Source organism: Lynx rufus, unplaced genomic scaffold, assembly GCF_022079265.1.
Source record: "Lynx rufus isolate CCGP_SWC_20201006 ecotype Redwood Valley unplaced genomic scaffold, mLynRuf1.p SCAF_3, whole genome shotgun sequence".
NCBI classification, from domain to species: Eukaryota; Metazoa; Chordata; class Mammalia; order Carnivora; family Felidae; genus Lynx; species Lynx rufus.
Genome location: NW_025814845.1, coordinates 66,513,630 through 66,525,877, shown reverse-complemented (window position 1 = coordinate 66,525,877; position 12,248 = coordinate 66,513,630). Strand labels below are relative to the sequence as shown.

The window sequence follows — 12,248 nt, the reverse complement described above, 5'->3', positions numbered from 1 at the left end:
TCAGTGCCGTGATCAACCACGGAGAGTACCTGTAACTACTTGATTTTGCCTTTCCCTTAGGTGCAGTCGGTTTCAGTCAGAAATCAAACGCTTGAAAATCTCATCCCCGGTGCGCGTGTGTCAGAACTGTTACTACAATTTACAGCATGAGAGGGGTTCAGAGGATGGGCCTCGGAATTGTTGAAGATTCAACAAGCCGATTGCAGACCGTGGTCCGTAGACCCCCTTCCCGATTCCTGGCATGGCTCACAGCTCAGAAGGCATCAGAACAGTCTCCGTTTACGCCTCTCTTCATGCCACGTGTTTGAAGCGTTGAATTCAAAGGGATCAGTGAACAAGCGGGTGTAGAGTGCAGTAATGGGGCAGACACTGTTCGGGTGAACAGCACAAGAAGAACAGAAGGTGGTTCCTAGGAGCGACTCTTCCAATATCTGATTCTCCCTGTTACCAGTAGCTGTCTCCAAGAGAAAATCCTCACATATTAACTGTCTTTTCTTGCGTCTCATTTTTATAGATCTACTCATCCTTATTTGGAAAAACCACCACCAACAACAAAAAAAAAGGCTTTTAGAAAATGGTTGTAAATCTGACTTCTTTGCAAGTAACTGTGTATATTGTAAATAGGTATAAAGGCCTTTTTTTCTAAATAAGGACTTAACTGTCTGTAACATGAGACTTCAAACTAAACCACTAACTCAGTGAACTACTTACTTACGGTTTGTCTGACATCTCTCACAAATTAATTATAAATATGTTTTTTAAATCCTCAAAGACATTATCTGTGGTCTTTTTTCCCTTCTTTCAAACCCAGCCTCTGTGCCCGATGTCCTTTCTTTCAAGTTGCCCACAGTATCTCCACTTAAACTAGGCTAGTAACCAAAATAATGTGGACCTTCTTTAGGAAACAGTGTGGGAGAATAAGAGTCCTGCCATGAGATAGCCTGGAAATAGCTGGGCATCTTGCACCTGGCCGTGTGCCACCTCAGTGTTGTTCCAGTGTCCTAAGGCCCCTTGTAAACTTCTGTCCGGACTGCTGTGTGGCCATAGCGTAACTTCGTAGCATTGCATAGCGGTCGGTGGTCATGTGATTGATGCAATGCAGGAAACAGCCCTGCCTCAACTAATGGAAATATTTTTGCATGTAACCCAAATTAGCTTCTCTTGCATAGAACATAATAAGTATGTGTCTTTGGTGACACTAATGTTCTACTATAGCTTATTTTCAAAAAAGGGTAAAACATGAAAAAAGTGTACAGAATTAACGTATAAACCTTGTTGTAAAACTGGATCATGTCAGAACTGCTTATAATTAACCTTTACCATTTAATGCCATCTACCTGAAAACAGTGAGATTTATACTGTATCAATGTCTATTTTTTTGTTTTTGCTATGAATATAATTACAGTATTTTAATATTTAGTTATTTAATTTGTTCTACTAGTTGGATACAGAACACACAAATCCAGGGAGACTAAAGCTGGTTGGGGCTAAGCGAGAAGTTTAGTTTACAGACAAAAAGGCTTTGGTGGTGGGATTTTTTTAAATGTGTGTTATGTACATATATATATGTGTATATATATATAAAACAAATGAAACAACTAATCTAGATTTTAACATTTTCAGATATTTAGTGATAATATTATGAACAATTCTAAAAGCCCTGTGATTTGAAAAAAAATGTAGAATTATTTATGGCCCAAGCAAGGAAGGACAGACCTTCACATGCTCATGGAGGTATCATACAAAGGACAGTGGCTCTGGCTTTCCCAACTTTTCATCTTTAGGCCCTGGTGACAGGCACACTTATGCACTAAAATGCACATATATGCACATGCATTCAAAAATAGGCATTGGTACAATAGTAACCTTGTACCTAATGGGCTGAAACCAGCTTAAGAACAAATTTGTTCTTCCTGATAACTAGGTCTCCAAGAGAAAATATAAAGGCTGCTTTAGTGCCTTATGCTTACTAAATTTAAACCTTTATTTACCTAGGTTTGAGCCTACAGTCTATTTATGATTACATATCAAAATCGATTAATACACTTCCATTTCTAAAAGTTCAAATACACTTGTTAATAAAAGGATTATCGGCATTAATACTTTCACTTGAAGAAAAGTTGTGTTGTTTTCCTTCCTGTCTTACTCCCCTCCCCACACCCCTCCCTGCCCACCATCTTACTTCAATTCTAATAAATAACGCTGGATGTTTAACAGTGGCAGGAATTGTGCCATCACGTAACCGTGGGCTTCGCCCCTGTCCGGCCCTATAGATGAGTTGTAGCAGTGTTATTCTACACTTTTTAAAAGAAGCGTCCTCCTCGTGTCTATGAACCGTGTTTACCCCAAACCCAACGGCAGAGGTGTTCTTTAAAGACTTGAATATATGAATGTGTGTATGTAGTTACTTAAAGGTTATTCCTCTATGTAATATGAAGTTATATGGGATGAACACTTTTAAACTTTCCGACACAACTTCCATAACTAGAAGGTGGAAACCAAAACCCTCATGATAGTATTTCCTCTGGCAGCTGGTGCTGTGGGCAACTGTTTTATTCGGTGGACTTTCTTTTCTTTTTGCTTTCTAATGCAGAACTCACAAACCACTCACACATGCAAGTACACTCACATACATCAACTAATCGTTTCTCTGGATGTCTTTCTGTGTTCCATGTAAATTTGTTTACCGACGCATATTCTCAGCATGTACATCCACATTTGTGTGGCCTGTATTCTTTCTCTGAGAGTACCTCACAGGGCCCTGCCTGATCATTGTAGCTCATTTGTTCATTCATCCATTTATCCATCCACCCATTTATTCTAACGTCTGTGTATAGTGTGCAACTGTAATGTCATGCTTCTGAAGAGGAAAATAGCTGCCCATAGCAGCCATCCGTCTGGATAATAGCAAAACCCTCTAGATAAGTTATTTTGCACTTTCTTATGTATAAAGTTGGTAGAAACTTATTTTTGCTTTGTATCATTTAAATACATTTTGTTTTGGTAAATGAACTGTGTATAAACTATTTATGCCGTTAAAACTGTTTTTAGAAAGTATTTTTAATTTCAGCAAGTTTGGTTACTTGTTGCATGACTATTAACACAGCTGACTTTTTGTGTCAGTGCAATGTATATTTTTTTGTCCTGTTATTAACTTGTAAGCCCTAGTAATGGCCAATTATTTGTACAGCAACAGAAGTAAATTGAAGATACTGGCTAAGACTGGATTGATTGTGGACGTTTGTACTATACTGCAGAATCCAATATCTGTTCTTTGGTGGTTATGTAAAAGGCCTGAAGATTTACTATCTAGTGTGCAATCTGTGATAACTGAATGTTCATTGTATATCTGTCTCTGATGCAAAAAGGTAGAGTAACACAATTACAATACATGATTAAATGCAGTAGTCCAGGTACTTTTTTTTTTTCATTTCAAATAAATACCTACTATTTACCACCCAAAGAAAAAAAAGTTGTTTTTAAGCCAGTTTATTCAGGGAAGGAAAAACAAAACAGAAGGCAAATAAGTCCCTCAACTTTGTATAGTTCTTTTCTAGTTGTGAATCTATCTTTCAGAAGCTCCTGCTTACAGAAATGCTTGTTGTGAGGGTCTGGTTCAAGCTCTGGTTTGATCCATCCTTAAATGCTTTCTGCATTGAGCTTCCCAATTGTGCTGGCTTCCTGGGGCTGATGAGTATGTGTGGATGGCCGCAGAGAGAGGCAAGTGACTTCTGGAGACACGCCTACAAACTTGAATGGACCCAGGGACAAAGTCTGCATCGTGTAGTTTTGGCTCTTTTTTACTGAGCCTTATTCTATCTCCATCACATTAGGAAAAGTAAGCAACAGTAAATCATCTGTCTCCTCTCCCTACCATATTCGTATCAGGAATATTTTGGTATCCTGCCCTTTTTCTAGAAGCACAGCATCTACTGTCATAAGCTAGTCTTTACGTTTCGGTCTTCAAGAGTTAAGGACTCACAAATCCATTCCTTTGGCCACTGGCTTACTTACTTTTAAAACTGCCTTCCCAATAAAGAAGACTATAGAAAACACTTTTTAAATGTATATAGGCTACGTTAGCAACTTTATGTTTCCTCTTTCTGAAGATAACTAACAAAATCCCAGTTCAATTGAAGCTTGAACAGCAGTGTCCCAAACTTGAGGATATAGTGCCTATTACAAATGCCACCTCAGTGCAACTCCTTTTAGAGGCAAAGATATCGCAAGGCCGAGAACTTCTAAGACAACAGCCGCTTAGAGAAAACAGGGTAGTTACCATTTCTTTAATCCAATATTCCTAGTTCTAGTGACCTCAAGAAGATGAGCAGTGCTGAAATTCTTCGGGGCTTAAAGAACAAACGTGCAAATGATCACTAAGTCCCGCATCTGCTGTTTGCCTCTCCTCTTTGATAAAATTACATCTGCACCCCTCATTTTAGCCTGTTTGGAGCATCGAAGAGGAACCAGGCCAACAGAATAGGTCTAGCGTTGGCTTAGTCTTTTTTGCTTTATCGCTGTTCTCATCTTCCCCACCCATTGCAAAGCTCTTTTTTATTTATTGTTCCTTTTGACTTTTGCTAGAAATGGCACCAAGCCGAGCTACCACACTGAGAGCCAGCCTGGTGTTTTGGAGAGCCTGGAGGTAGGAGTGGAGAGTTGGAGGCTGCAGTGGTTCCCCAGCCTGTGAACTTGAGAAGCCCCTGTTGAAGTGCCCTCAGTGCATCAGGTTTTCCTGTGTCCATGGCTACCTGTGAGGAGGGAAGGGTCAAGATAGTGCTTCCTCAACTTTACGGTTGTAGGGCATTTTGATCCTTAAAAACCATCAAGGACCCTAACGTTTCTGTTTATGTGGTTTGCATCAATCAATAGTATTAGAAATCAAAACAGATTTTAAAAATATATGTATTAATTCATTTATAAGTAATGATAATAAAAGTAATAAAATGATAAAAAGTAATAAAATATAATGATAAAACCATTATATATTTCAATGGGGGGGGAACCTAAACCAAAAAAAAAAAAAATTTAGTGAAGAGTGGAACTGTTTATTACAATTAGCAAATTTCTTTAATGTCTGGCTTACTTAAACACAGGTGGATTCTCAAATCTGCGTCTACATTCAATCTTGTGATACTTCATTTTGGTTGAAGCATATGAGGAAAATCCAGCCTCACACAGGTATGTGGAGAAGGGGGATTCTTAATAGCCTCTCCAGATTATTGTTTTTTAAAGATAATAGTTTGTTTCTTAAAGCTTGATGACTCTATGGCGTCTGGAACTACATCAGTGAACTTTTGATACTTTGTTACTTTAAAGGCCATTGGTCCATCTGGCATTGTGACTCCCATCTTTTTTTACCCACGCATCGATCATTTAGAAAATATTGGTTCACGGATGTACCGAACTACATGACTGCTACTACTGAAATGTGTGTAGATCTTCTAAGTATTTGACATATTGCACTACAAAATATATTTTAAAAATCATTTATAATATCAAAGTATAACAAGCAGTCTCTAAGGAAATTCCAAGTCGAACTCACATAGTGGATACAAGTTTTCTAAAAGTAGAACTTTTGCTTAAAACCTAAAATTTTATCATTGGTGACAGTTTGCTGTTTTCTTTGAAAAAACAGGGTCACTTTGTTAATTTCAAGAACATCTCTGCCAAAGAACCCCAGTTTGTCAGTTCTTCAGTAAACACCATGTGCAGTGAGAAAAGCAGCTAGCTCAACTCCCAGCTCAGTTGGCCCAGTACTTTTCTTCCAGACCAACATTGTACTTGGGGATACGGGTGCCTTCTGGGTGTTTCTCATTTTATGTCACACAACTTAAATTTCAAGATTTAATAAAAGTAGCAGATTTTACTGCTTCTCCAAAGACATTCTTAAGTGAAACGGGTACTTATTTTTTTTTTTTTATAGACTGTGCTTGAAGTAAAGAATATCATGACTCCTACCAGCAGTTTGGTGCCCCTGGCTTGATTCGTGCTTACATTACAACAGTTTAACTCACCATTGCTTCTGTACCTCAGTTAAGTACAAATATCAGTGCAAATAATGTTTTAGTATTATGAAAATAATCTTCATCTTGCAGACCCCACAAAAGGGGCTCAGGACTCCTAGGGTTCTGTGAACCAGAAGTATTGGTCCAAGGAAAAGATGTGTGAGGATACTCCCCAAATTGCAAAGAAGCATGTACACAATCTCATTTGGGAAAAATGTTCCTAATTTAGGCCTGGGTCTTCCGACTGGGCTCCCCCTGAAACCTACGAAGTCTAAGACCAGGCCCTGCACACAGGACCCTCTGTTGGTGGCCACACCCAGCTATCCAAATACCACCTCCATGGCTCAACACAACACAGACCCCAAGAGTGCATCTCTGAAGTCTTCTAATGTCTTTTTTTTAGTCCATTCTTTAGCCCAAGACTTTCAAGTTTTGATCAAGTAAAAAAAAAACTGTAAATAGTAACATTTTCATGTTAGGTACAGGTCACAATATACTGGTGAGGAACAGGGTGGCAGAAGGCCAGCTTGGGGGCTCAGTTCCCATTCTAACACTTGCAGTGAAATTGGGCTATCTCTCAGCATTTGAGTTTCCTCACATGTAAATTTTGTAGGATGATACCTGCCCGCAGAGAATTGTTGTAAGAATTAACTTGGGTAACGTATATATAGGACACGTAGTGCCTGACATATATGTCCTCGATATAGTGTGTTAATGTGGAAATATGAACGTAAAAGGAATGCGCTGAAACATCTCTAAAAGCCCAAATCAAGCCACTGGCAGGTTGTTAATCTTTAGTTAGATCCACAACAGGCAGAATGTTAAGTGTGGGAAGAGGCCCTAGAAATCACTGCCCCAAACCCTCATTTAACCCGAAAGGAAAGGGATTCAGAGAGGTGTTTGCTGGTCCTAAAGCTATGCTGGTGTTGAGTTTCATTCTCAGCCTAAGCTCTGGACTCCCAGGCCAATGCTCTTTACAAACCATTCCCAGTTTCCTTTTTTTTTTTTTTTTTTTTTTCCCTGAGGGGTGGGAGTGGTGACTGCCGTGAAAATGTACTTAAGATTTTTTTTCCCCCTATTATCCATGCATAATCATGTCGTACTTTATTGAGGGAAAGACGTAAGCTGCATCCCGGAGCAGAGGACAGTTATTTCAAGACAAACAACTTGTGTGTTGACTAACTTGCCCTCAAGCACAACTTCAAATTCCAAACAAAAGCTATCCCTTAAGTGCTACTTCTACTCATAAAAGGAAGCCACTCCTTTGCAACCTCATTAGAGAGAAATAAACCCTGGAACCAAGGCCAACCTGAGGAGTCTTTGGTGTAAAACTAAGGATCACAGTCTGGCTCTGCAGGCTGATTCTGCGCAAAAGGAAGGAACCGATCTACTTGAGCAATGCTATCAAGTGTGCGTCTGGCTCAAATTTGGATCCGCCCACGTAGATGTATTTTGCCTTCTCCAAAGGTGGCTTTTGTGTTCCTGCTGATACCTCTGCCGCTGGGCCTTGAGGATGATTCAAAAATGTCATGACCACCCTCTTCAAGAACTTGCTAGTCCTAAACAAGAGGTTCGCCTTCATGGAGGTGTAACTCAGTTTCCAGCAAGTCTGTTCCACTTCGTGCTGTTTCTAATTCAGTAGGAATGACACTCACCACATTTGTTTTCTTAGCTCTGCAATCTTCACTGTCATACCATTCTGTTATTTTATCATCTCATCCTTGATAGGAATTGAGTTCATACTCTTCTAGTTCTATAGAATGCAAAGCCTTACCGGAAAATTCTCTTCTGCTACGATTGTTTTCCCTCCAGGCTGGGTTTTGGTCATCTGCAAATGTTGTTGCCTGCTTGCCTGCCTGCCTTTGTTCTGTAGAGGTGTCAACACCACTGAATTTCATCTTCCTTGTTCTAAAATTTTTTTTAATGTTTATTTAGTTTTGAAAGAGAGAGAGCCAAGGAGGGGCAGAGAGCAAGGGAGACACAGAATCCGAAGCAGGCTCCAGGCTCCGAGCTGTCAGCACAGAGCCCAACGTGAGATCATGACCTGAGCCGAAGTCAGATGCTTAACCGACTGAGCCACCCAGGCGCCCCTCATCTTCCTTGTTTTAAATATGGACACTGCCTCCCAGGCTTAAATTTGCTGAGATACAGTGTGAGTGAATTCCTTTTAAGGACGGGCTGCTTCTGCCTTTGCTGGCCCCTGTGATTCTCAGCTGGACTGCTGGCATCCTCCTTGCTTGAATCCAGCGGGGCTCCCGCCCCCGCACTCGCTCTGCTCTGCCTGCGCATCTGTGCCCAGACTTGAACTTCTGCCTGTGAGGATCCTAACCCAATTGTGCTGCTCTTCCTCCCTCAGCCACTTTGGTCTTCTGATGTCACCTTGTAAGGGAGGCCTTTTCTGACCAAACTACAGTATCTCAATTTGCCAGCCCCTGATTTTTCCATCTCCACCCTCCTCTGCTTTGTCCTTCCCTGTAGCATCTACCACAGTGAGACGGGCCAGATGCTATGTGGTGCCTCCCCAGGGAAGCGTAAGCTACACAGAGGCTGAGATGGGCATCCGTGTTGGTCACAGTTGTGCCTGGCAGAGCAGCTGCTCAGTGAATCTGCTGAGTGAAAGAATTAGGGGCAGCCCACCCCCATCTTTACTAATCTTGAACTTACCGATTGTAACTTTTTTTCTTTTATCTTCTATATTTATTTATTTTGGGGGAGAGCGCAAGTGAGGAAGGGGCAGAGGGAAGGGGTGGAGAGAGGGGGACAGAGGATCCGAAGTGGGCTCTGAGCTGTCAGCACAGAGCCTGATGTGGGGCTCAAACTCATGAACCACAAGATCAGAGCCAAAGTCGGTCGCTCAACTGACTGAACCACCCAGGTGCACCCCAATTTTTAACTTTTATTTTTATTGTAGGAAGGCTTCTCTTTTTTTTTTTTTTAAGTTTATGTATTTTTGAGAGAGAGACAGTGTGAGCAGGAGAGGGACAGAGAGAGAGAATATCCCAAACAGGCTCTGCGCTCTCAGCACAGAGCCCAACGCAGGGCTGGAACTCCTGACACTGCCAGATTATGACCTGAGCCAAAACCAAGAGTAAGATGCTTAACCAACTGAGTCACCAGGCACCCCTTAGGAAGACTTCTTAACCTGAGATCTACCCTGTTAACAAATGTTGAAGTGTACAATACCATCTGGTTAGCTGTCGACCCAGCGTTGAACAGCAGACCCCTAGACTTGATCATCCTGCCCAACTAAAGCTTTGTGCCTTTTGAACAACATCTCCCTCTTACCTTCACCCCAGCCCCTGGCAGACACCCTTCTACTCTCTACTTATCCATGAGTTTGAATACTTTGGAGACCCCATGTGAGGAGAATCAGACAGTGTCTGTCCTTCTGTGACTGGCTTATTGCACTTAGCATAATGTTGTGGGTATTCAGCCTTAACAGAATCTGCTTTTGTCCAAGTCTTCAATTTTTCATGTGTTGAATTCACCACGTGCCTGAACACTTATGTTTCAAACTCTCACTGGGGTTTGACCTTAAACATTCCAAGTTCCTTAACTCTTGAGGACACCTTTGACCAAAGCACCCTTTCCCCACAGGGAGAGCCAGCTGCCCACCAGCCCATGGTAGAAGCCTTAGGATCTCTGCAGCAACACCCGAGAAGAGAGCCTGCCCTCTTTCTCCTAGTCTCGCCTAACTGGGGAGGTTTAAATATTCCAGCACTGCCCCACCCCTCAGAGCTGCCCATCAGACAATTCAGGGAGGTGGCACAACCTGTTGAGGGGGTCTCATTATGGAATGAACTGGCAGTCCTTCCCTGACCCTCCCAAGGCCCAGAATTAGCTCCCCTGCAGATCCCATCATTACAGATTCCTAAATCAGATTTTTAATTTTTTTATTTTCTAATGCTTTTTATTTATTTATTTTTTATATTTGAGAGAGAGAGAGAGAGTGTGTGTGAGCAGGGGAGGGGCAGAGAGAGGGAGACAGAATCCGAAGCAGGCTCCAGGCTCTAAGCTGTCGGTACAGAGCCCAATGCGGGGTTTGACCTCGTGAGCAGTGAGATCATGACCTGAGCCAAAGTCGGACGCTTAACCAACTGAGCCACTCAGGCTCCTAAAATCAGATTTTTAAACCATTTTATTGAGCTATAATTAACATAGTATAAAATTCATCCATTTAAAGTGTACAACTTGGGGCTCCTGGCTGGCTGTGTCGGTGGAGCATGCAACTCAATCTCGGGGTTTGGGGTTTGAGACCCATGTTGGGTAAAGAGATTACTTAAAAATAAAATCTAAAAAAATAAAGTGTACAACTCAATGGGTTTCATTATGTTTACAGAGTTGTGCAGCTATCACCACAATCTGATTTTATCACCCAAAAAGAAACCTCATACCATTAGCAGTCACTTCCCACCCTCCCTGTCCTGGGCCCCAGCTACCAGGAATCTACTTCCTGTCTACAGATTTGCCTATTCTGGACATTGTGTATAATGCAGTCATACAATATGTGGTTTTTCGTGACTGTCTTCATTTAACATATGTTTGAGATTCATCCGTATTGTAGCATGTATCAGAACTTTGTTCCTTTTTATTGGCAAGTAGTTTAGTTCATTGCATGGGTATTTTATAATCTATCCACTTACCACTTGATGGGCATTTGGGTTGTTTCCACTTTTTCACTATTTGTGAATAGCACTGCTATAAACATTAGTGTTTTTGTGTAGACGGGCATTTGATGTCTTTTGGAATTGCTGGATCATATGGCACCTCTATGCGTAACATCTGGAGGAACTGCCAAACTTTTTCCAAAACGCTTCACCATTTTACATTCCCGCCAGCAGTGTATCCAATCGGTTTTTACTCTCAGGGAGCAGCAACCAACCTGCACTCCCCCTTCTTGTCACATGTAGGCCCTCATTAGAATGTCTCTTTGATTTAGAGACAGACCACCTTCTAGTATACCTTCCAAGAAGGTATCTGGTAAGAAAGTAGGTGGCAGTGACAGCCTGCACTAGCAGCCTGTGAATGCATGAGTCTCAGCTCCTGCTTGGGTTTTCCTGCCACCTCTCCTCCTCATTCCCTCCCCAGCTCCAGCCAGGTGAGGGGCCTCTCTCATGTAGACCACAATCTCAGCACCTTCCACAGTGTCTCCCCAGGTAACCTGCACATTCTTCGGAGGGCAGATGGTATATCTGAAGGCTCTCATTTAGAACTTCTATGAAGTTCTTTTGGCACTGGTTTTATTATTTTTTTTCTAAAGTTTATTTTCAGAGAGTGAGAAAGCACACCTGCATGAGTAGGGGAGGAGCAGAGAGAAAGAGAGAGAGAATCCCAAACAGGCTTCACGCTGTCAGCACAGAGCCTGACGTGGGGCTCGATCTCACAAACCTTGAGATCATAACCCGAGCCAAAATCAAGAGTTGGACACTTAACCAACTGAGCCACCCAGGTGCCCCTATTTTTATTTAATTTTTGTTAATGTTTATTTTTTGAGAGAGAGAGAGAAAGCATACAAGTAGAGAAGGGGCAGAGAGAGAAGGAGACACAGAATCCAAAGTAGGCTCCAGGTTCTGAGCTGTTATCATGGAGCCCAATATGGGGCTCAAACTCACAGACCGTGAGATCATGACCTGAGCCGAAGTCGGACGCTTAACCGACTGAGCCACTGAGGTGCCCCTATTTTTATATTTTTAATATGAATGTGTATGTACACTTGGCCACTGATTCTCAGCTGAGGATGTTATATTTGGATCAAGACCTATCTTGGGGCGCCTGGGTGGCGCAGTCGGTTAAGCGTCCGACTTCAGCCAGGTCACGATCTCGCGGTCCGTGAGTTCGAGCCCCACGTCGGGCTCTGGGCTGATGGCTCAGAGCCTGGAGCCTGTTTCCGATTCTGTGTCTCCCTCTCTCTGTCCCTCCCCCGTTCATGCTCTGTCTCTCTCTGTCCCAAAAATAAATAAACGTTGAAAAAAAAAATTAAAAAAAAAAAAAAAGACCTATCTCTTCTCTTCCTTCTACAAAATAGAATTTCCAGCTATGGCTAAGGGAGAGACTGGCATAGCCTCTCCCCAGAAAGGATCTATAAAGCTTGACAAAAATTGATTATTCCACTGCTCTGGAAATCAAAGAAAGATATACAACAATATGAGTGGCATTTATGCTTGAAAAACTGCTGCACAGTGGGAGTTTATGCAGTTCTTTCCTCAGGCTACTCCCATTCCCCTGCCAGCTTAGTTGACG

At 41.9% G+C, this 12,248-nt stretch overlaps 1 protein-coding gene and 2 long non-coding RNA genes across 12 annotated transcripts in view; all 3 read left to right on the top strand.

Moving 5' to 3' along the window:
- Positions 1 to 771, top strand: part of WDFY3 (WD repeat and FYVE domain containing 3) — a 245,777-nt gene extending 245,006 nt beyond the window's left edge. For all 5 annotated transcript variants that reach the window (XM_047090586.1, XM_047090584.1, XM_047090585.1 and 2 more), the window contains one exon: positions 61 to 771. In XM_047090586.1, the coding sequence (XP_046946542.1) occupies positions 61 to 184 (124 nt within the window). In that variant the 3' untranslated portion in view covers positions 185 to 771. The remainder of the gene's footprint in view (positions 1 to 60) is intronic.
- An 840-nt stretch (positions 772 to 1,611) lies between these two features.
- Positions 1,612 to 7,984, top strand: LOC124520031 (uncharacterized). Of its 2 annotated transcripts, XR_006964237.1 has the most exons (4): positions 1,612 to 3,838; positions 4,585 to 4,729; positions 5,097 to 5,181; positions 5,927 to 7,984. It is a non-coding gene; the product is annotated as an uncharacterized LOC124520031 (long non-coding RNA). The 2 variants fall into 2 exon arrangements; XR_006964236.1 differs by having other exon boundaries at positions 4,585 to 5,181.
- Positions 7,985 to 8,029: 45 nt separating this feature from the next.
- Positions 8,030 to 12,248, top strand: part of LOC124519945 (uncharacterized) — a 63,258-nt gene continuing 59,039 nt past the window's right edge. For all 5 annotated transcript variants that reach the window (XR_006964225.1, XR_006964222.1, XR_006964223.1 and 2 more), the window contains exon 1: positions 8,030 to 8,160. This is a non-coding gene — a long non-coding RNA (uncharacterized LOC124519945). The remainder of the gene's footprint in view (positions 8,161 to 12,248) is intronic.